At 34.6% G+C, this 25,986-nt stretch overlaps 1 protein-coding gene across 1 annotated transcript in view; it reads right to left on the bottom strand.

Moving 5' to 3' along the window:
* The window catches only part of LOC136030708 (cytoplasmic dynein 2 heavy chain 1-like), a 575,385-nt gene that overhangs the window by 512,188 nt on the left and 37,211 nt on the right, over window positions 1–25,986 (bottom strand). Inside the window, exons 8-11 of the mRNA XM_065709779.1 lie at window positions 20,020–20,215; window positions 10,650–10,871; window positions 7,484–7,582; window positions 3,813–3,946 (exon numbers count right to left, since the gene is read on the bottom strand). Coding sequence (XP_065565851.1) covers window positions 3,813–3,946; window positions 7,484–7,582; window positions 10,650–10,871; window positions 20,020–20,215 — 651 coding nt within the window. The remainder of the gene's footprint in view (window positions 1–3,812; window positions 3,947–7,483; window positions 7,583–10,649; window positions 10,872–20,019; window positions 20,216–25,986) is intronic.

Here is a 25,986-nt window from a genome sequence, read left to right as displayed (position 1 = left end):
AAGAAATTATTATTCTTTTCGCTTCTGAAATTTTTATTCTGCTTTGAAATAATACTGTTCGTTCAAGTTCTATGGCTCTGCTATCATTTGGAAAAACTCATTTTTTGTTGATTTCCGTTTGTTTTTCATAGTATACCCAGTTTTACCCCAATGTATAGGTAGAAGCACATTAAGTAACCTAAAAAGTTATATGAATTGCAAACTCATCATCAAACAGTTCGTAGTAACAAACTATAGTAAGGAGTGACCCGGCTCAATAGTAGCCAAAGCTCTTAAAAAGAGAATTTTGATACCAATAGTTAAACTGAAATAATAGCATTTTAATGTTGCTTTTAAATATTCAAGTTTCATCAAGGTTAGTCTTACCCATCAAAACTTACGAGCCTGAGAAAAGTTGCCTTAGTTTAGAAAATAAGGAAAAATACGCCCTAAAATTCGTAGAACCATAACGAAAATCACACCATCAGATTCAGCGTATTAGAGAACCCTACTGTAGAAGTTTCAAACTCCTATATACGAAAATGTGGAACTTCGAACGTTAGCGGAAATCAGAAGTTCTAGTGCCCTTTTTAAGATACCAAAAAATTGGAGGGCACTTAAACCCCCCCCCCCCAAACACACTTTCTCCTAAAGTCACCAGATCAAATTTTTTAAGATATTAATTCTTTTCACCTTAGTCGAAAAACCTAATAGCTATGTCTTTGGGGACGACCTAATCCCCAACAGTCCCCAGGAGAGGGGCTGCAAGTTACAAGCTTTGACCATTGTTTACATATAGTAATGGTTATTATGAATTGCTCAGACGTTTTCATTGGGACTTTTTCGCTTTGGGGTGGGAGTGGGTAGGAGGAGGGGGTTACGTACAGACGTTTGTACAAACATTTTCAGAGGGAATTTCCTGCGTTGGGGAGGGGGTTATGTGGAAGGATCTTACTAAGGACGAATTTATCATGAGGGAAGAGAATTTCCATGAAGGGGACGTAGAATTTTCTAGCATTATTTAAAAAAGAAAACAGCGACAAAATAAATAAAAAACAATTTCAACTGGAAGTAATGAGCAGCATTAAAACTTAAAACAAACAGAAAATATTATGTATATAAGGGGGTTCGTCTCCTCCACAATACCTTGCTCTTTACGCTGAAGTATTTTAGTAATTTCAACGGTTTATTCTACGGCCTTTTGATTCAGGGGTCATTCTGAAAGAATTGGGACAAAACTCAAGCTTTAGAGTAAAGAGCGAGATATTGCCGAGGGCGCGAACCCCCGTCATATACGTAGTACAAATGCACAAATATATAAGTTCGGTACGTAAGTTAATTTGTAAGTTGCGCATATGTATTACTAACAAAAACGTTTGAAAAAAAAATTAAAATCTGGTTATATTTTTAAGTAACCAAAAATTGGAGGCCTTTTAGTTCTCCTCTTCCACCCCTTTCTTATCAAAATTGTCCGATCAAAACTATGAGAAAGCCATTTAGTTATTCAAAAATGTTTAGAAATTAAATTTAAAAAACAAGCTTTTCAACTGCAAGTAAGGAGCGACATTTTAACCTAAAACGAACAAAAATTATTCCGTATACGAAAGGAATTGTCCCCTCCTCAACGCCAAGCTCTTTACGCAAAGTTTTTATTGTTTTAAAAAGTAGAGTTGTGACAGTGTCTAACATTAGCGTAAAGAGCGAGGCATTGAGGAGGGGAGAACCCCTCTCATATACGGAATAATTTCTATTCGTTTTCTATTCTAATGTCGCTCCTTACTTGCAGTTAAAAAAACTTGTTTTTTTATTGAATTTCTAATAAAGGTGGCAAAATCTTCTTCTTCTTCCAAATGCAAAAATTTTTTTTTGAATCTACAGTTATGTACTTGATTGGTCAAACTATCCCTAATGGTCAAATGTTAGCAAACATGTAGTCAAAAAGAGAAAGTAGACTTGGTAAAGAACTTGATGAAAACACATGTGCTAACTTACAATTTACTCATTATGTTTTCATCCAGTGGTTACTGCTCAAGCTTCAAGTACCCCAAGTAAAATTTGAAGATCTGAGAAAAAAAATATATTGCAAGGTTTGTAGGGAATACCTCAGGCTAGATTTGTGTGTATGATTGCCCCCCCCCCCCGTCAATACCTCGCTGTTTACGCTAAAGTTTAAATGTTGTTCCAATTCTTTAAGAAAGGCTCCTGAATCACAAACTCCGTTTAATTAGAATAAATCGATCTTACGAAAGTACTAAAAAAACTTTAGCGTAAAGAGCTAAGTATTGATGAGGGGATGAACCCCTGATATTCGACATAATTTCTGCTCGTTTTTAAGTTTTAATGTTGCTCCTTACTTTCAGGTGAAAAAAATTGTTATTTTTTATCTAATTTCTGATTCCTTTTTAAATAATGCTGGGAAATCTGGTGCATCCATCATGGAAAATTCCCTTCACCATGAAAAATTCCTTCCACAAAAGTATCCTCCCACGTAATCCCCTCCCCTCTATCCCCTTCACTAGAAAATCGCCCTTGAAAACCTCGGTATACTTCCCAATAACCAATACTATGTAAACTATGGACAAAGTCCATAACCTGCAAAAATTAACATCCTTAAGAATATAGCTATTAGATTTGTCGACTATGTTGAACAAAATGGCTATCTCAAAATTTGATGGGGTGACTGGGGAAAAATGAGCTTGGGAGGGGGCCTAGTTGCCCTCTTTTTTTCGTTGTCACATAGAAAGGGCACTAGAACTTTTATTTTACATTCGAAAAAGCCCTTTCGTGATATTCTAGGACCAATGGGTCAATACGATCACCTTTGAAAAAAAAACCTATCCGTGATCATTCTTCTGGTAAAAAAACACAAAATTCCACATTTTTGGAGAAATGAGCTTAAAACCTTTATAGTAGAGTTTTCTTATATGCTGAGTCCGATGGTGTAATCTTTATCAAGATTCTATGACTTTTAGGGGTGGTTTCCCCTTTTTTCAAAAGTTAGGTAAAATTTTCTCAGGCTTGTAACTTTTGATAGGTATAACTAAACTTAATGAAATTTATTGAAATCAGCTTAAAAATCAAATTCTTTGGATGCATCTATTGGTACTAAAATTTCGTTTTTAAGAGTTTCGGTTACTATTGAGGCGGGTCGCTCCTTACTTACAGTATATTGCCACGAAATGTTTGATTCAGAGGCTAAAATAACAGAATATTGGCTTTTCAAGTTTATGTACTTTCACTAGCCCAAGAACTGATGGGCCAAGAGCTTTGTGCAACATGCAGGTTTTATGTGTCAAATAATTATTTATTTTTTCGCATAAAAACGTATTTTTGAAGAACCGTTAACAGTTTTTATGGCCTAAGAAAGTCAGCTAGGTGGGGGTGGGGTGGGGGTGGTCTTACAACACAATGATGAAACGCTATTGATACTATAAGTACGTAATGTATTGAATGATAAACCAAAAAGAAGGATAAGAAAAAGGAAGAAAAAAGTGAATGCAATCTACAATACAGTAAAATTTACTAACAGAAGAAAAATTGCCATAATTATTTAACGTTTTATGACTTGTTTATATGTCTTACAGTTTATTATATTTCCACCCCACTCCACAATGAAAGTTCATGCTTATATAACCACATTGTGAATATGAGTACCATATACCAGTATTTTATGTGAAAGAAATCAGGAGAAAATGCTCACTATTTCCCATTTATATTTCGGGATTTGAGACATTAAATTTTCACTATAATCACACAAAATAGTTACCAAGCAATTCATAAACAAGTGCTCCAAGAATTTACTGGGACTTTAATGCCATTTAAACGTTACTTACTCCAGAACCAAGTCTACAGTGACTGGTAAAAATGATTCGATCACATTTTCTAGCCCATTTTTGAACTGAATTTCCAAGGCCTTGCTTAGTTCTCTATCCCAGTAGAGAGTCCAGGCTTTCATGTTCTTGTATCCCTGGAAAAAAGAAAAAAAAACTGGAGACACATGACTAGATAAACATAACCGAAACGACAAACGTTTTATTACATTTATTTTTCTTAAATTGGCTCTTGTGGAGTAGAGAAGTGTTTAAACGAAAAACGTTTTGTTCCATCTATTTCTTAAAATTGGTTTTTGTGGAGCATAAAAGTGTTTAAATGACAAAAGTTTTATTCCATTTATTTCTTAAAAAGTGTGTAAAAAAAACTGAGTAAATAACAACTGTAAAAACGATCTAAATAGTTCAGGACTTTAAGAGAGAGCTCGTAGTTCTCAAAGTGGGGATGTATCGAACCTGTGTAGACGTCATGACATCAAGAAAAGGTTCAGTTAGAATACAAGCGACAATGACAATACACACACACAAATATATATAAATGTATATATATATATATATATATATATATATATATATATATATATATATATATATATATATATATATATATATATATATATATATATGTATATATATACATAATAATAAGTTGTTTGTTTGTGTGTCTGTCTGTCGACTGACGTAATGTTTATGAGTCGACTGATTTCATGTTTGTCGACTGACGTCATGTTTGTCAACTGATGAAATTACAGACCGGGACACCGGGAAACAAATGACGACAGGGACACCGGGACACAGGGAATATAAATGACGACCGGGAAACTCAAAGAGAAATTACAGACTGGGACACCGGGACACAAATAACTACAACGGGAACGCCGGGGCACAGGGGGGATATATAAATGACGACCGGGACACAGGGAATGTTCGAAGAGAAATTACAGACCGGGACACCGGGACACAAATGACGACCAGGACACAGGGAATATAAATGACGACCAGGACACTCAAAGAGAAATTACAGACTGGGACACCGGGACACAAATGACGACCGGGACACAGGGAATATAAATGTCCACCGGGACAAAGGGACACAACTACAACGGGGACCCCGGGTGGCACTGGGGGATATATAAATAACGACGGGGACATAGGGAACGTTCGATTAGCAATCATCATCAACAAAGCTCAAGGGCAAGCGTTAGAATAATGAGGTATAGATCTCAATACGGATTGTTTTTCCCATGGACAATTGTATGTTGCATGTTCAAGAGTCGGTAAACCTGACAATCTACTTATATGCACAGACAATGGGACAGCGACGAATGTTTTATATTCGCAAGTTTTACGTAGTTAAAAACATATATATATCTATCTATATTCACAGGTGGGACACAGGGACACAACTACAATGGCGCGTAACTAATATGGCGCGTAACGACTTACGCGCGCGGGGGGGCTTGGGGGAGTGCGAAGCGCCACCCCAACAGCTAATATATATATATACTTTTGTGGGGGCGCTTCGTGCCCCCCCAAGCCCCCCGCGCGCGTAAGTCGTTACGCGCCATATTAGTTAAGCGCCATTGTAGTTGTGTCCCTGTGTCCTACCTCTGAATATAGATAGATATATATATGTTTTTAACTATGTAAAACTTGCGAATATACAACATTCTTCGCTGTCCCATTGTCTGTGCATATAAATAGATTGTCAGGTTTACCGACTCTTGAACATGCAACATATAATTATCCATGGGAAAAACAATCCGTATTCAGGTCTATACCTCATTATTCTAATGATTGCCCCTGAGCTTTGTTGATGGTAATTACTAATCGAACATTCCATGTGTCGCCGTCGTCATTTATATATCCCTCTGTGCCCCCCAGCGTCCCCGTTGTAGTTGTGTCCCGGTCGTCATTTATATTCCCTGTGTCCCGGTCGTCATTTGTATCCCGGTGTCCCAGTCTGTAATTCCTCTTTGAGTGTCCCGGTCGTCATTTATATTCCCTGTGTCCCGGTTTCCCGGTCGTCATTTGTGTCCCGGTCTGTAATTTCTCTTTGAGTGTCCCGGTGGTCATTTATATTCCCTGTGTCCCGGTCCTCATTTGAGTCCCGGTGTCCTGGTCTGTAATTTCGTCAGTCGACAAACATGACGTCAGTCGACAAACATCACATCAGTCGACACACAAACATGATATCAGTCGACAGACACATACAAACAACTTATTTTTATATATATAGAAGATATATATATATATATATATATATATATATATATATATATATACATATATATATATATATATAAGTTGTATGTGTGTCTGTCGAGTGACGTCATGTTTGTGTGTCGACTGAGGTCATGTTTGTCGACTGACGAAATTACAGACCGGGACATCGGGACACAAATGACGACCGGGACACCAGGACATAGGGAATATAAATGACGACCGGGACGTTCAAAGAGAAATTGACCGGAACACAAGGAATGTTCGATTAGCAATCACCATCAACAAAGCACCAGGACACAAATGACGACCGGGACACACGGAATATAAATGACGACCAGGACACTCAAAGAGAAATTACTGACCGGGACACCGGAACACAAATGACGACCGGGACACCGGGACACAGGAAGTATAAATGACGACCGCGACACTCAAAGAGAAATTACAGACTGGGACACCGGGACACAAATGACGACCGGGACACAGGGAAACAACAACAACGGGGACGCCGGGGGCACAGGGGGATATATAAAAGACGACGGGGGCACAGGGAATGTTTGATTAGCAATCACCATCAACAAAGCTCAAGGGCAATCATTAGAATAATGATGTATAGATCTGAATACAGATTGTTTTTCCCATTTACAATTATATGTTGCATGTTCAAGAGTCGGTAAACCTGAAAATCTATTTATATGCAAAGACAATGGGACAGCCAAGAATGTTGTATATTCGCAAGTTTTACGTAGTTAAAAAAATATATATATCTATCTATATTCACAGGTGGGACACTGGGACACAACTACAATGGCGCGAAACTAATATGGCGCGTAACGACTTACGCGCGGGGGAGGGGGGCGCGAAGCGCCCCCACCAACTAGGTGTTGCGACGGCGCGAAACGCCACCCCAACAGCTAGCATAATATATATATATATATATATATATATATATATATATATATATATATATATATATATATATATATATATATATATATATATATATCCTTTGTCTATATATATATATATATTTGGGATCCTTTGTCTGAAAGGACATGGGTTCGAATCCCAGGGTACCCAATTGTTCACCGGGAGTCAGTGGCGTGACTCTGTAAGCTTAGCCATAGTCGACCCAGCTTTAAATGGGTACCTGAGAAATCTGGGGAAGGTAAACAGGAAGGGTGTGCGAAAGGATGGTTGGCCCCCAACCCCCCATTGCACTTCCTGGCTGAAAGGCCAAGAAACGGAGATAAGCACCGCTGGTAGGGACTGTAAAGTCTAATGCCGTATCCTTTACCTTTTTTTTTAAAGAGCAATATAGCAATACAATATCAACTATTTGTCAACTTTTTACAACTAACAAAAACGTGGCTAAGATTGAAACTTTAAGTTTTACTGAATCTTGCTCACTATCTAAAGGAAGGAACTTAAAAAAATAACCCACTCACCTTATTTTCTGCTTGATAGACCAATGTCTTCATCTCGCTTAACGTGTCTTTCCATACTTGCAAATTCTTATTAAGATCGATTTCAAACAACGGCTGAACCTGCAAATTTTAATGATAAACATAGGAGCGCTTGGCACTCATCTTCAAGGTTAACCCTAATCACGAAGAAAAACTATATTATATAAAAAAAGTTACAGTTAAAATTTGTTTATGACATCTAAAATTCAATAATACAAAATTAGAATCTACACAAGTGTGGAATTCTGTACGTTTTGCCATAAGAAAGACCACGGATATGTGCAATTCATTTATTTTTATTTTTTTCCCGAGGGATGATCGTATCAACCCAGTGGTCCTAGAATTTCGTGAAAAGCCTCGTTCGAAGGAAAATTGTAAGTTCTAGTGTCCCTTTTTTAAGTGAACAAAAAACTAGAGGGATATTAGGCCCCCTCCTACGCTCATTTTTCCAAATTCACCGGATCAAAACTTTGATATAGCCATTTTGTTCAATATAGAAAAAATATCTAATAACTATGTCCTTAAGGACGACTTAATCCCCCACAGTCCCGGGGAAAGGGCTACAAGGTATGAACTTTGCCTATTGTTTACATATAGCCTAGTATTGGTTATTGGGAAGTAAACATACATATTCAGGGAGATTTCTTCTGGTGGAGGGAGTTGGGGAGAGGGTTAAGTTTGAGAATCGTTTCATAGAGCAATTTTTCATGGGGGAATAAAATTTCTATGAAGGGGGTGCTGGATTCCCCAGCATCATTTAAAAAGAATCAGAAACTAACAAAAAACCATATTTTTCAACTGAAAGTAAGAGTAAAATTGAAACTTACAACGAACACAAATTATTACGTATGTCAGGGGGTTCGTCCCATCGTCAGCGCCTCACTCTTGACGCTAAAGTATTTTTAGTAATTTCGAAAGAGCTATTTATTCTAATTAAACGGCCTTTGTGATTCAGAGGTCATTCTTAGAAAATTGGAACAAAATTTGAACTTTATCAAAAAGAGTGAGGTATTGACGAGGGGGTGAACCTCTTATTGTACGAATATAAGGTAGTTCATCCCCTCCTCAATACCTTGCTCTTTACGCTAAAGTTCAAAGTTTGCTAAATAACGGCCGATATAAGCAACAATTTGTTTGTGTTATTTTCCAGCCAATCTTAGCATTTAATTTTATCTTAAGCAGCTTCATAACTATGATTTTTATGTGATAATAAAACAAAGATGTTGTATGTCTTCCACTTGTGTTTTTTATTAAATAAAAAAGCAGGGTTTTGTCAACTGAAAGTAACGAATAACATTGAAACTTAAAACGAACATAAATTATTACGTATATCTTTTAAAGATCTTTTCTATCATTCATTTGAGTCATTTGAAAGTTGATCATCTTGTGACTTTCCTTTTCATAAAAATAGTTTCGACCCCTTTGGCCGTTTTCTTACTATGCCTTACAAAATTAGTTCCACAAATATCGCTAGTTTAAGTTACGTTTGAGAATCTTTCCATGGAGAAATTTCTCGTGGGGGGGAAGTAAATTTTCCATGCAGGGGGAGCTGGATTTCGTGACATAATTTAGAAAACGATCAGCAATTAAAGAAAAAACAAGTTTTTCAAATGAAAGTTAGAAGCAACATTAAAACTTAAAAGGAGCAGAAAATATTACGTATATGAGTTGGGTTGTCTCTCCTCAATAGATCACTGTTACGTTAAAGCTTGTTTTTTAACTTTTAAAAGAGGTTATTACTCTAATTAAACAGCCTTTGTGATTCAGGGGTTATTCTCAAACAACTGGAACAAAAATCAAACTTAGGTTATTATAAGGTTATTATTGGTGAAAAAAAAGTAGAATTAATATGCAAAATTTGATTTAATTATTCGTATTCGGTGAGCCAAATTGAAAACCTGTATTAATTCCAAAACGTTCAGAAATCAAGCAAAAAAACAAGTTTTTTTCAGCTGAAAGTAAGGAGTGACATTAAAATTTAAAATGAACAGGCATTATTCGGTATATGAAATTGGCTGTCCCCTCCTTAAAGCCTCGCTCTTTACTCTAAAGTTTTTTATTGTTTTATAAAGTAGAATTGTGAGCAAGAGTCAAACTTTAGCGCACAGAGTGGGGCGTTGAGGAGTGGCCAGCCCCTTTCATATACGGAATAATGTCTGTTCGTTTTAAGTTTTAAAGTGGCTCCTTACTTTCAGTTCAAAAAAATGCGTTTCTTTTTTTATTTAATATTTGGTAAAAATGACAATATATAAGCATTCTCTTCAAATATATACTTAGTGCCATTAAAAGGACAGATAATAACAAAAACGTTTAATTGCAGTCTCTTTTTGGGTTTGAAGGCCAACAGGATCAGAATTCTAAGCAGAAAATTCTCTACAGATATTATATAATATTGACATTTATATTTAAAATTAAGACTGATATATTTAGACTTCCTGATGATTGGTGTATAATACCCCTAGCTACTTTACTAGTCTTTGCTAATTTTATGATTAAGTGTAATTTTATTCAAGTCTTTACTACAATACTTCTTGTAATATTGTCTACCAAGCGTTTTCTATATATTTATATACTAAACTACTTCTTTTGTCTATGACAAGGAAAAGAAAATACCTAATGATTGTGTGTAATATATGTATAATAATACAGATCCCCCCCCCCCTAGTAATACTGTTGACGGTAAAATTGATAGTATTACTACTAATTTCGGTCGCTGCATATGTAACCGAAATGTCTAGTATTTTTGTGATATTCATCACTGTCTATTAAAACAATTTTATCCCTATTTGAGCTTTTTTATCGTCATGGAAGGGCAGTTTGGTCTTCAAAACTATCTAAGAAGTTAAATTATAGTTAACTAAGGAACTACAGTAATTTAAATCTCTTTTTCTCTTTCATTAGATTATAATTAGTTTAGTTATTCATGTGTTTTATTTCCAAAATTCACAATTCCTCAAGGCATTCAAGACCCCAACAAGAATAGATTCACAGTTTAGGCTTAAAAATATAGAAATAGTGAGGCGTGACAATTAAAGCTAGGATAACCTTAATAACAAACTTTGGATATTTAGGAGCAATTGAAATAATAACAATGAATTAGAATTTCCAAAAATATCATTTAAATCAGGTTAATAAAAAAATTACATACTTTTGACTCTAACTTTTGATGGATTCCAATTAAAAAGATATTATCTTTTTGTAGTCTTTCTACTGCTGTTTCCAGTTTCTTGATATACAAATCAATTGCCTGTGGGTTGTTCCAGTCAGCTTGAACTTTGACTAAAGAAGAAAAAACCAGAGCTGAATCTAAAAGCATCGGCTTTATGCATGGAAGTATGTGTTCGTCAATGGTATTGTGAAAGGTGGCAATCTAAAATAGAAAAAGAAAAATGATAAGCCATATAAAATTCATTGTTCATCTTCTCTCTCTCTCTCTCTCTCTCTCTCTCTCTCTCTCTCTCTCTCTCTCCCTCTCTCTTTCAATGCCTCTCTTTTCTTTTCTGTCTTCTTTACTATTTCCATCTCCTTTTTCTTTATTTTTTCTCTTCCTTTCTCGTTCTTTCATCTTATCTCCGTCTCTCCTTGTTTTTTATAGTTTCCGATGCTTTCACCTCTTTTTTACGCTTTTCTCTGCCTAAAGAAGAGAAAAATTATGTTGCATAACTACCAAGGTATTGTTAAGAATTTAGGCATGAAAACTGATTTTCAATGCATCACGAGATCGAACAAACTTAAAGCTGACATTATCAGAGGCAATCCTTTTTTTTTCATTTAAGTACAAAGTTGCCAATTTGGCTAATTGCCAATTTGGCTAATTTACAGCAAGGGCTGTCACTTTTGTATTCAATAAAAATTGTAGCAGTAAACGAAGTTTTTACTTTAAAAAAAAATAAAACTTTTACAATACATATCAATGTATCAACATATTATTGTTACATCGGCTGTATCAAAGATTTTCGAAATGATTACTTGTGTTTCTTTACCAAAACACTTTATCAAGCTGTTCTCAAAATGAAAATCATCAGCACATCAAGAAGATGAAAGTTTGATGAAACTTTTGTAATTCGAGGTCTCATATCAAAAGTGTCATAATCTCAGATCCGAATTGAAAATAAATCAAAATAAAATTGTTAAGTTTCGCTTTCTGGTTCTTGCTTTCAGATTTCATCAAGCTTGTTTTTCATTGAATCAAGTTACAAATTTTAAGGGATTCATGTCAAATTTTGAATTCCTGTTTTCTATTCAGCGTAGAATAGGTTCAAGATTTTTCAATCCATTTATTTGACTATTTTTAGTTTTATTATACATTGAAGAAATTAGTCTTGGAATGTATCCAAAAACACCGAAAAATAAACATCTAAATTGCTAAGACTCCCAAGTTCTTACCTACTATGAAAGTCTTATTTCATACCTACTGGTTTTACTACTCAAAGGGGGGAAAACAAACCGCATATTTAAAAAAAAAGAGCATTCTTTGGTCATAGAATGCAAACGTATGTAAACGTTTCAGCGACATCATTTGATTATTATGATTACAAAACATTGCGATTGTACCTATACTTCTTCTAAACCGTTTTAATTTCAACCCAATTTCTTAAGAAGATTTCTGACGTTTTCTGAGATATCTCAGAAAACCTCAAAAAAAAGTTCAAAAAACCTCAAAAGTTGAGATTTCTGAGGTCATAGAATGCAAACGTATGTAAACGTTTCAGCGACATCATTTGATTAATATGATTACAAAACATTGCGATTGTACCCATACTTCTTCTAAACCGTTTTAATTTCAACCCAATTTCTTAAGAAGATTTCTGAGGTTTTCTGAGATTTCTCAGAAAACCTCAAAAAAAAAGTTCAAAAAACCTCAAAAGTTGAGATTCCTGAGGTCATAGAATGCAAATGTATGTAAACGTTTCAGCGACATGGTTGAAGTACATTGAATCCGGGATGCCTCAAGTCAAAAATGAGATTTCAAGCAAGTAAATAGCAAATACTTCCCATGTGTAAAAAAAACAAGATTGCCTACCCCAAATTCCATTGGTCTTCCATTTTTGCCATGTTTTCGAGAAATACTCTCTATGAAATTGACCGAACCAGCTATGAGGATGCATAAATTCCTATTTCAACCCTTTGGGCTGCACTGAGGAGGAGTTGACTCAGGGATCTAATCTTGGGTGCTTTCGACAAGTGATTGCAATAGAGGTCCACTCTGAGGTTCACAAAATTGGTATAATTGCTAAGACAGAGGTCCAAGCACAGAAACCTGATCCTCAACCTTTCAAACTATGATGAAATTGTTTGGACATATGAAAGATATAAAGTTTTACAGTTGTCTTTTTAATTTGACTCTGTTTTGATGCTTTTATCAAAGTGCATTTTGATAAAATGCATTTTCTTAGTTAAAATGCATTGCTCTGCGATAGAACACATTTACTTTGTGCAATATCGAAATGTTCCACAAAGGAAGCGATTCTACAAACTACTGCATAGTAATGCCAGCTTTGACATCTGCAACTTCCCAAACAACGGTAATTTTCTAGTAGGTAATGCTAATGACTCAAAATTGAATTCCCTTAGCTTAAAACAAATATAAAAAATGACAACAGCCAAAGGAAATTCTATGTAGGAAAGGAATTTGTCCTGATCATTGTCTGTATCTAAGGACTCTTCTTCGAGGTAGGTTGTTTTCTAATAATTCCCTCCAGGGATATAACAACCCCTCAAAGCCCCGAGGCAACGGCTGTAAGTTAAGGAAGTTGCCCACTGATAACATACAAGGTTTTTAATTGGGAAAACAATATTTAAGGGCTTTTCTTGGACATAGATTTCTCAGAAAACCTCAAAAAAAAGTTCAAAAAATGTCAAAAGTTGAGATTTCTGAGGTCATAGAATGCAAACGTATGTAAACGTTTCAGCGACATCATTTGATTATTATGATTACAAAGCATTGCGATTGTACCTATACTTCTTCTAAACCGTTTTAATTTCAACCCAATTTCTTAAGAAGATTTCTAAGGTTTATTGACAAAAAATTGAAAATTTCTTTTTTTTCTTTTTAATATTTACCTTATGAGGTTTTAAACTTGCCTCATTTAAAATGATTATGCAGATCGTAAAGTTTTTGTTTCATTTTTCTGTTTTTTTCTCCTGTTTACTATTTATAGTACCACTCTGCATGGGACATTTATGTATTTTATATTTTGTATTTATTTATATTTTTTTATTTATACATTTATATTTTTCTATTTATGTCATTTTCAAATTACGGTTTAGCATAATTGTCGTGTTATTCTTTAGTTTTAAGTCATGCCTTGGCAATCAGCAGTTTCAATTGAACTGAACAATGCTGGCCCAAATTCAATACGTCTTTACTGTTTATGCTTCAAAAATGCTATAATAACTTTTTTTATTATTCCATTTTAATTCTAATTTCTAACCGCAAATTTCGCTGTGCAACATTTCCGCTTGCAACTCAATGTGATGTTCGCTCTGCTTCATTTTCGTTCATTATTACTTGGGACATTTTCAATGCCTTTTATTTTAGCTGTTTAGGCTCATTCATTATGTTTTTAACTTTGTATGGAGCAGATACCAAAAAACCTCTGTTCTAGCTCTTCCCAGTAACTAAATTGTTGCTTCAATTTCTTTATTATATCACAGCCAATCGTCGCCTACAATAAAGAATCACTAATCTTTAATCTTTTATTGTAATTATTACTATTACTATTGTTATTATCCCAGAAGCACTTCATATAGAAGGGGTGGTCATATAAACTGGGGAGGAGGGTCATGCGATTGGAAATTAGAAGTTCTAGTGTTCTTTTTAAGAGTCAAAGGTGATCAATGGACAACTAGTCCCCCAATCCCTTTTCTTCTCAAATTTATTGATAAAAATTTTGAGTTGTCCATTTTTTGAAAATAGTCAAGGAGGGTCATGCCTGGGGAGGAGGGCCTGGGGAGGAGGGTCATGCGATTGGAAATTAGAAGTTCTAGTGTTCTTTTTAAGAGTCAAAGGTGATCAATGGACAACTAGTCGCCCAATCCCTTTTCTTCTCAAATTCATTGATAAAAATTTTGAGTTATCCATTTTTTGAAAATAGTCAAGATTAAATAACTATTTCTCAAGGATTGACAAAACCCCCAGAGCTTCTGGACAGGCCAATAAGCTACGCACGTTGCAAGTGGTCGTATAAACGTCTGAAGAGACTTATTCGACTTGAAACTGAAAGCTCTAGCTATCTTTTGATGGTTTAAAAGTGCTCAGAAGGTGACCAACCCCTCCCCCAAGCCCCGTCTTCCCAAATGCTTCTGATTAAAATTTTGATATAGCTATTTTGTTCTATGTTTCTGGGATAGTCATTGGCGAACAACCAAACTTTTGGGTTTGTCAAATCCCTACCAGCCCCAGGGCAAAAACTGTAAGTTATGCCATCCATTGTTAACCAATAAGGATATCTACGGAAGGGATAGTCCTATAGGCTTTGGAGGAGGCTCATTCAATTGGAAACAAGAATTTTTAGTGACATTTTAAAGGGTCGAAAGTAATTGAAGGGCAGGCAGCTCCTTCTCAAATGTATAAGATCAAATTTTTAAACTGGCATTTTATATTTAAAGTAGTCCACAGAGAAAGTAACCATGCATTCGGGGTTGACTGAACCCCCCTACAGCCAACACGACAGGGCTGCAAGATATGCAAGTTACCCATTGCTAACACATAATGTTTTTGTTGAAGGGGTGGTCTACTAAACTTAAGAGGGGGAGGATTCATAAGTTATCGTTCCTTTTTAAGTGTCAAAAGTTGTCAAACGGCAACCAGCCCCCTTTTCCCCAACTCCTTTTTGGGGTTAATCTAAATTTGTAAGACAATAAAATTTGTCTTCTAACAGCAGATTTCTCTGTGCAACATTTCCGTTTGCAACTCATCATAATATTTATTGTGCTTCATTCCCGTTAATCATTACTTCAGACATTTCTCCATGCCCTTTATTTTAGTTGTTAAGATTTATTCATTATGTTTCTAAATTTTGCATGGAATATATACTGAAAAAACCTTTCATATAGCTCTTTTCAGGTAAATAAATTTTGGCTTCAATTTCTTTATTATATAACATAAAAAAAAACTTATTATCTATATATATATAAAAATAAGTTGTCTGTCTGTTATGTCTGTTACGCCAGATTATATCTTCTATATATATAAAAGGAAACAAACTAGAATGTAAAAACTGGAAATTGCATTAATATTTCGAATATTTTGACAGTAGATTAAAGTAATTCGAAAAAAGAAAAATGGTAAAAAACTGAAAAAACTAAAAAGAAAAAACTAAAAAAAAATTAAAAATTAAAAAAAGAAAAAACCTAAAATATAAACTTCAATAAATATAAACTTTATAAATATAAACTTTTTCAATAAATATAAACTTTATAAAGTTATAAACTTCTCAAGAGACATATTCGATTTGAAACTGAAAGCTACAGTTTCCTTTTTAAAAGTTAAAAATGCTCTGAGGTTGACCAGCCCCTACCCCAAGCCCTGTCTTCCAAAATGTTCTGATTTTGCTTTCGATATAGCTATTTCGTTCTATGTTTCTGGGATAGCTATTTGCAAATAACCAAGCTTTTGGGTCTGTCAAATCCCTTCCAGCCCCAAGGGCAAGAGCTGTAAGTTATGCCATCGATTGTTAACATAGAAGGATTCATATGGAATGGGTGGTTGTATAAACTTTGGAGAGGGCTCATTCGACTGGAAATCAGAAGTTATAATGATCTTTTAAAGGGTCAAAAGTGATCGTAGGGTAAACAGCCCTTTTTTGAATGCATCAGACGAAATTTTAAACTGGTATTTTTTATTTAAAATAGTCTAAAAAGATAGCATCCTAGTATTCGAAGTTGACTAAACCCCCTCCTCCACTTACCACAGGACAGGGCTGCAAGATATGCAAGTTACCCATTGTTAACGCATAAAGTTTCTATTGAAGGGGTGGTCTTATACACTAACTAGGGGGAATTCAAAATTTTAGTTCCTTTTTAAGTGTCAAAAATTGTCAAAGGGCAACCAGCCCCCCCTCCCTGCTCCTTTTTTCCTTAATTTTATCTTATCACAGTTTTGATATAGCTATTTTGTTCAAAACAGTCCAAAGGTCAAATACTTAAGCTTTTCGTTTTGACAGCATCCTCAAACGCCTTTGGGGTAAGGACTGTAAACTATACAAGTTTTCCGTTTTCTAAAATGAATGGTTTTTCGTAAATAGGGTGGTTATATAAACTTCGGAGGGGGCTTATCCGATAAGAGATCAAAAGCTCGAGAGGCCTTTTTAAGAGTCAAAAGTAATCGAATGGTGACCAGCCACAACCCCTCCCGTACGTTTATATTGTTACTTCTATTGTTACCGTGCACTTTTATAGAGCATCCGTAATAAATTGTTTAATTTTCCCATAGTTTAAATGCAGGATTTGTCATTAAGAAAAGTGGAAAATTTAGTTCTCGGTTTATTTGAAAAGGTATTAAGATGAAACTTTGCAAAATGTTGAGAGGCGTGTTATACTAAATCAAAAGGTAATGTATATATCCAGTTTGTCAAGAAAAAGAACCTGTAATATTTAAAGCCTGAAAAGCGTTTTTAAAGCGCCTGAGGGTACTAAGTTCAAAATTTCAGGACACGATGGAGGGATATTGAAAAGGGGTTGTAAAGCTAACATTCCTTTACAACACATATTGTAGTTGCCCTTTCTTCAAAGGGGACACCCACCGGTGGAAATGTTGCAAGTTACAAGACAAAAGAGGAGGGGGGAATGCCTTACATATTGTTATTTTGTCATTTTAACAAACCTCCTGCGCGTAGTGTGGTTTGATTTTGTTTGGCATACCCCTCAACAGTTTCTAAGAGTTGTACCTTAATATTTTTAGCATCTTTGGAGACTCAGGGTTAAACATGTCACCTTTTCTCAAAAACCAGACTTGTAAATAAGCAGTAGGCAACTTAGATGCCCGACTTAACGCTGAAAGAGATCTTTAGGGATTCCATGCCACCACAGCTCCGGGGCAAGAATTGTAAATAACACAATTTTTTCATATTTTAATGAGGAATTTATCATTAGAAATAGGGAGAATATTGATCTTGGGCATTTTAGAAAAAAAATAAGGATATTCAGGCAAAATCTGGGAAATCTTGAGGGTATGTAGAACCAAATCAAAAGAACTATCTGGACCGGAGCTGTAAAAGGCCGTATGTGTATAATTTTAGGAACAGATAAGGGTATTGAGCCTTAAATCTTGAAACTGTCAGGGAAACTACTTCTAGGCCCACTGTAACTACTTTCGCTGCGAATAAGGCTGTCTCTGACTGCACCTGTGACTACTTTCAATTTAGGCAACTTGAAACTGTAACTGTTTGCAACTGCTATTAAATCTAGTTATGACTACTTTCAGGGAAGGTTGAGGGGGATGTTGAACTTTGAAACTCCAATGTTAAAGAAACATTAATTTGATGTTTTGATACTTTGATGAAACTAAAAAAAAGACTTTGATGTTGAAATGGGGAATGTTGAAAAACTTAAAACTTTGGCAATACGAACAAAAACTAATTAAAAAATAAATCTTTCCCAAATCAAAGGTTTTTGAAGAAAAAGGAAAGAGCCATAATGAACATAATACCAGCATAACTAAGTTACTGCAATAGTTAGAAATCAATACGAGCAGAAAGTACTATCAAAAAATAACCCAAAGCGACAGGAATTAAATAGACAATCATACCAAACAAACACAAAATAGGTGACAATACAAATGAAAAAAAAATGTTAAAATCAAAAACACTTAAATGTAATATTCAAATACCATTTAAAATGAACAAAATCGCTACAAAGAAGAGTTTGAATACTGCCTCATTTCCTCCCTCTAACTGTAAAAGTCTAAAGCTTATTGCGTTATTTGTGTTTTACTTTAAATGAATTGTATTAAACAAATTTTCTTTTGTACTTACAACAATGAAAATAAAAAGAAGAAATTCAGTGAAATGAAATTTGGAATTGCTGAACTTTCAGCAATGAATATCTGTGTTTATCAAATATTCAATTTAGCTTTCAAGACTATTCAAGACACACATAATAAAATAAAATAAAATAAAATAAAACACACAAATGACGAAGTAAGACTTAGACTTTTACAGTTTAGGAGAGAGGGTGAAGAGCAAACTTCTTTTTGTTGTAGTTTTTGTTAGTTTTAACTTTGTTTGTTTGCTTGTTTGTTTGATCAATGTTAGTTTTGAGTTTCATTTATTCTTTAGTAATAATTTCGAGTCATTTTGTGTTTGAATTATTTTGAAATTTTGTTTCTGCTGGTCCTAAGTATAATGTAGATCTTTACTTTTCGCTAAAAAACCTTTTTTTTAAAGTTTTTTAATTAAGAATTCAGTGGTCACCATGTATTTTCAATTAGATATAAACTCTAAAGAATCTAAACTACACATTAGTACAATTGTCGTGTCATTCTGTAGTTTTAATTCATAGGATGATTAATCAGCAGTTTTGATTGAATCTAGAAATTCTGGTGAGAATTCAATTCTTTCCTCTTGTTTATTCATACGCTAAAATAAAACGTTTCTTTATTCTATTGTAATTTTTATTTTTCTCTTAAGCACAAATTTTCTTGAGAAACATTTTTTGCAATCCAATGTGATTCTAGCTGTCGCTCTTATCATTCCTTTAACTTTTGCTGTTGGGAGTACTTCATCATCTCGCATTATTTTGCATCTGTCATAGGTCTCGAGGGGGGGAGGTTGTCCCCCTCAAATATATATATATCCCGATTTTTCAACTATGTAGAACAAAACGGCTATCTTAAAATTTTGATTACATGTGTTTGGGGAAATGGTGGGCGTTGGAGGGGGGTTAGTTGCCCTCCCTCAATTTTCTTTCAACTGTTAAAAAGGGCACCAGCCCTTTCAATTTATAATTTAGTAAGCCCTTTTCCAAGTTTCTGCAACAACTCCTTCGAGACGTAGTGTCCTGGTCTAAACAAAAAAATAAATAAATAAATAGTACATTCTACCCACATCACTCTTTACTTAGGCAGTGCTATTACACAGCCTGTAATAAAACAGCTCTTGTGTTTCAAGAGTCGTTGTTTAAGAACTAGGACAAAAAGCTGAACTTTAGCTTAAAGAGGGAGATAGCAAGAAGTAACCCCCGTCACCTACAGAGGAATATCTGTTCCTTTTAGCTTTTAATGCTGCTACTTACTCTCAGATGTAAAAAAAAATAATTAATTTTTATAAGTTTTCTCTATTTGTCCGTAGTTAAAAATTTAAATTATTGATGCATAATATAACGATTAGCTCAAAACTGGGGCCTTTATTTAAAGTTTATGTCAATATCAAAAAGAAGTGTTATTCGAAAATCTAGAACAAAACTGAAGAAAGAATGAATATTCATAGAATGAATGTCAATGTCAGAAATGAATGAATGAATGAAAAATGAAGAATGAGTGTCAAAAATCAGGTTATCAAATCTTCAAAGGCACAAACCTGTTCTAGTGATCGTATTTTTTTCATAAATTCTCTGTTAGTTACAGCGAAATCCACGATGTCACTGGGTATTGCATAGCCACACATCATCAAAAGTTGGATCTCACGTTTCAATATATCTATTTTATTGTTAAAAGAAACCCTCAACAGTTGAGTCTTTGTATCGAACTCCATCAAAACTGAACAAGAAGATATGCTAGAATTAATACAAATACGTTAGAAATACAATGGTGAAATTTATTGAAGGCGTCTGTAAAACTATTCGTCTAAAAGTAGTTATATTAACGCAAACTGACTACTAGATTTCAGGTAGAGTGAACTCGAAATAATTGTGATTCTAAGAAGCCAGTCTTCTTCAAAATGAGTTAAATCAAATAAAATTGCAATTGACCATGCATATTCAAAGAAAGAAGCGTTTGGGCCAGCCTTCTCCCTCTGTTCCCTTAAAACATTCAGAAATTCTACCCGTGACAAATAGTTTATGTCTATAGCTAATGCTCAGTATATAATTTTCAATATCTTCAGGTTCTTACAATTGTCAAACAGTTCGTGATAAGGAGCTGAAGTAAGGAGTTACTCAGCTCAATAGTGACCGAAACTCTAAAAAAAGAAATTTGGATACCAATACTTACGTCAAAAGAATCGAATTTTAATGCTGATTTTAAAAATATAAGTTTCGTCAAGTTTAATCTTAGCCATCAAAATTTATAAGCCTGAGAAAATTTGCCTTATTTTAGAAAATAGGGCAAAACACCCCTTAAAAGTCATGGTTGTTGAATTCCAAAATCTACAAATTCATAAAACTCAAGGCTGTTCCCTCCTCAACCCCCTACTCTTTATGCTAAATTTTTTTACTGATTTAAAGAGTAGAGTTGAGAGAAAGAGTCAAACTTTAGCGTAAATAGCGGGGCGTTGAGGAGGGAACAGCCCCTTTCATATACGGAGTAATTTCTGTTCGTTTTAAGTTTTAATGTCGCTCCTTACTTTCAGTTAAAAAAAACTTTTTTTTATTTAATATCATCAAAGAGCGATATTCGCTAACAAGAAGATCAATCGAGTGGATAGCTTCTCCTACCTGGATAGTATTAGTAGTGAAGACATTCAGTGCACTGAAGCATAAAAAGTGGAATAGCCGTGGCCAAGGTTTCTTATTATTTTATTTTTGACTTTTTGTTTTACTAAGTCACTAAGGCTAGGAATAAGTGAAGCTGAAAAGGTGACGTTGGGTAACGAAAATATTGATCAGGTGGGCGCCTTCACTTACATTGGTAGTATTATTAGTAAAGAGGGTGGAAGCAGTGAAGCTATTAAAATAGAATAGTCTGGAAGAAAAGAAGGATAAGTCTGCGAACAAATATTAGAATATTGGAAGCTTAAATGATGACAGTCAAGGTGGGAAAAAATAGTATACAATCAAGGTGAACCCATTCACACGTTTACTGCACATATAAACCTGTTTGAAGAGTTCAAACCTCTCACCTATCTTCCAGCCTAAGCTGTTATGGCATAAGCTAGGTCAAACAGTTTGTGGTAAGGAACTGTAAGTAAGGAGCGGCCTGGTTCAATAGTAACCGATACTCTAAAATACGGAATTTTTACACCAATAGATACATCAAAGGAATGAATCATTTTTGTGCTGACCTTAAATATACAAGTTTCATCAGGTTTAGTTCTACTCATCAAAAGTTAGGAACCTGAGAAAGTTTGCATTATTTTCGAAAAAGGAAGAAACACCCCCTAGAATCCTAATGAAAATCACACCATCAGATTCAACGTATCAGAGAACCCTACTGTAGAGGTTTCAAGCTCTTATCTGTAAAAACGTGGAGTCTTGTATTTTTTGTTTCCAGAAGAAAGATCACGGATGCGTGTTTTTTTGTTTTATCTGTTTGTTTTTCTTCCAGGGTTGATCGTATCGACCCAGTGATCCTAAAATATTGCAATAGGGCTAACTCGTACGAAAATTAAAAGTTCTAGCGCCCTTTTTAAGTGACCAAAAAACTGGAGGGCAACTAGGCCCCCTCCAAGGCTCATTTTTCCCAAAGCCATCGGATGAAAATTTGAGATAAAAATTTTTTCAGCATGGTTGAAAAACCTCATAACTATGTCATTGAGATTGACGCTATCCCCCACAGTCCTCGGGGGAAGGGCTGTAACTTATGAACTATACCCATTGTGTACATATAGTTCTGGTTATTGGGAAGTATACAGACATTTTCAGGGGAGCGTTTTTCTCGTGGGGGGTCGATGAGAGAGGGTTACGTAGGAGGATCCTTCCATAGAGAAATTTTTATAGGGAAAGAGAATTTTCTATGAAGGGGGCACTGGATTTCGCAGCGTCATTTAAAAAACAATCAGAAATTAATTAAAAAACAAGTTTTTTCAACTGAAAGTAGGGAATGACATTAAAACTTAAAACGAACATAAATTATTACGCAAATGAGTGGTTCGTTCCCTCGTCAATACCTCACGGTAAAGTTTCGTCAATACCTCACTCTTTACGGTAAAGTCTTTTTTTTAGTACTTTCAAAAGAGCTATTTATTCTAGTCAAACGGTCTTTGTGATCAAGGGGTCATTCTTAAAATAATTGGAATAAAATTCGAACTTTAGCATAAAGAGCGAGGTATTGACGACGGGGAAATCCCCTCATATTCTTAATAGTATATGTTCGTTTTAAGCTATAGTGCTGCTGCTTACTTTCTGTAGAAAAACTTTTTTTATTTATTTTAAACTAAAAACAATCAGAAAACACACGTGCAGGATATCTGCATTGCATCAGCCTTTACTTATATGGTAAATCACATCACCAGGCCCGTGCTTATGAAGGGGAGGAGATTTGAGGGAGGAGGCATTCTTGTGAAGATCTAGACTCCGTTGATTTTCCCTATAATATTCAATATCCTCCAAATAATTTATAGGGTTTAGTGTTTTGAATAAGCTGCCTCCCAGCTCAATGTGGGTTATTGATAATTACAACCAGGATTTACTCTGAGAAAAAATCAGACAAATAAAAATACAATAATCTTCAACGAAAATTATCTTATTAATCGAACCAATCAACAGCTGGTCCAATGGATAGGACCAAAGAGGATAGAAAAATAGTAACTACAGATATTTCACAAGTATCATTAAGAATATGAAAATCGATTTTACAGTGAATTTAAATTTAATTTTTCTCACAGTCAATATACAACCTTTTATTAAATTTATTTTATGGTGAATGGTACTTTGTTTTGCGTAGTTTTATTGCAATTGATATTTTTTTTCGAAATTAAATTAATTCGCTTACCCGGGCCGGGCCATTTCGGCCCCGGGCCATTTCAAGCAGTGTGTTTTTTATTAAAACAATATCGCAAGTCTAATCAATTAAAACAAGTAAGCAATTAAAGTAAGCAATTAAAGCAAATTAAGCAATTAAAACAAGTCTAATCAATGTTTCAAAATATGAGCACAATATTCGCAAAGAAGCGAGGGGCTACCTCTCCTCCCTCACAAGAACCGTAGCCACATTGAGCGTCATTTGCATTTTAGTAAGCAACGAAACATATTTTGAACGCTTTGGTTTTTATTTGTTAACAATCGGCAAAAACGAAATAGAAGATCATACCAATGATCAAGAATACAGAAACGAATTAATGCAAGTAGAACGATTATTTGAACACAATGATATCAGTTTTTTGAAATTTCATAAATTTTGGTTTGTTTTTCACAGTTATAATTATCAAGATAAACTGTTTAAAATATATTTTGTTTAAAGTAAAGCACAAATGACACACTGGCCTTTAGAAGGTTCTACGCTTGTTCGTGGTAATTTTTGCTCATTTTAAGATTGATTTCATAATTCATATTATTTTCTGATAATTTTAGAATTTAGCTATTCATCCATAACGGCGTTTGTTATTTTTATCAAACAGTTCGTGGTAACGAATTGTAGTTAGGAGCGACCCGGCTCGATAGTAACCAAAACTCTAAATGACGGAATTGTGATACCAATAGTTACATCAAAAGAATTGGATTTTTGAGCTGATTTAAAATATACAGTTTTTATCAAATTTTGGCTGATTTTGGATCCCATTTTTGGGCGGTCTGTTCCAAAAACAATTTGTTAGTGCATTGGCTTTATCTTGATGTAATTACTTACAGCTCTAAGTTCCAAATTGGTGACACAGAAAATACTTTTGGACCATACTTAGGCTCCCTATTACTATTAAATAAAGAAAACTAGTTTTTTTAATGAAAGTAAGGAGTGACATTAAAACTTAAAACGAACAGAAATTACTCCGCATATGAAAGGGCTTTTCCTCCTCAACGCCTCGCTCTTTACGCTAAAGTTTGGCTCTTTCTCCTAACTCTACTTTTTAAAACAATAAAAAACTTAATTAACAATTAAATTAATTTAATTTTTAAATTTTTAATTAAATTAATTTTAATTTAACAATTAAAACAGTAAGAAACTTTAGCGTAAAGATCGGCGTGTTGAGGAAGAAAAGCCCCTAAAAAACTTGTTTTTTTTATATTTAATTTCTGGACGTTTTTGAATTAATGCATATTTAGATCTTGGCTCTCCGCACATAAATAATTAAAACGAAATTTGCATATTAATTATTTTTTTTTTGGCTAAATGGATTTCTCAAAGTTTTAATCGGAAGATTTTGAGGAAAAAAAGGCCTAGTTGCCCACCAATTTTTTGATTACTTAAAAAGGTAACTACAACTTTTAATTTATTACGAACGTTTTCATTAGTAAAAAGTATACGTAACTTACGAATTAACTTACGTAACGAACTTCTATATTTGTATGTTTATTGCGTATATGAGGGAGTTCACCCCCTGTCGATACCTAGCTCTTTACACTAAAGCTTAAAAATTGTCCCAATTTCTTAAGAATCACACCTGAGTCACAAAGGCCGTAGAATAAATAGTTGAAATTATTGAAAATACTTTAGCGTAAAGAGCGAGGTTAAGAGCGAGGCTATGAGGAGTAAAACCCCTCATATGCGTAATAATTTCTGTTCGTTTTATGTTTTAATGCTGCTCCTCACTTTCAATAGAAAAAACTAATGATATTGATTTTTTCATTGTTTTTCTTAAATAATGTAGAATATTCTTGCGCCCAGGGGTGATCGTAACGACTGAGTGATCCTAGAATGTCGCTAGAGGGCTCATTCTAACGGAAATTAAAAGCTCTAGTGCCCTTTTTAAGTTACCAAAAAATTAGAGGGCACCTAGGCCCCCTCTCACGCTCACAATTTCCCAAAAGTCACCAGATCAAAATTCTGGGATAGCCATTTTATTCACCATGAAAAACCTAATAACTATGTCTTTAGGGACCACTTACTCCCCCGCAGTCCCAGTGGGAGGGGCTGCAAGTTACAAACTTTGACCTGTGTTTACATATAGTAATGGTTACTGGGAAGTGTACAGACGTTTTCAGGGGGATTTTTTTTGTTTAGGGGGAGAATTGAGGGGGGTTACGTGGGAGGATATTTCCATGGAGAAATTCTCATGGGGGAAGAGAATTTCAATGAAGGGGGCGCAGGATTTTCTAGCATTATTTGAGAAAACAATGAAAAAATAAATATGAAAAGTTTTTTCTACTGAAAGTAAGGAGCAGCATTAAAACTTAAAACGAACAAAAACTATTACGCATATGAGGGGTTTACCTCCTCGTTATACCTCAATCTTTACGCTAACGTATTTTTAGCAATTTCAACTATTTATTCTACGGCCTTTGTGATTCAGAGGTCATTCTTAAGGAATTGGGACAAAATCTAAACTTTAGTGTCAAGAGCGAGGTATCGATGAGGGTTGAACCCCCTCATATACGTAATAAAAACATACAAATATAGAAGGTCGTTACGTAAGTTAATTCGTAACTTACGTATATTTTTTACCAATGAAAACGTTTGTAAAAAATTAAAAGTTCTAGCTACTTTTTTAAGTAGTCAAAAACTTGGAGGGCAACTA

This window comes from Artemia franciscana, chromosome 8 (genome assembly GCF_032884065.1).
Source record: "Artemia franciscana chromosome 8, ASM3288406v1, whole genome shotgun sequence".
NCBI classification, from domain to species: domain Eukaryota; kingdom Metazoa; phylum Arthropoda; class Branchiopoda; order Anostraca; family Artemiidae; genus Artemia; species Artemia franciscana.
This window is presented reverse-complemented; position numbering and strand designations above follow the sequence as displayed.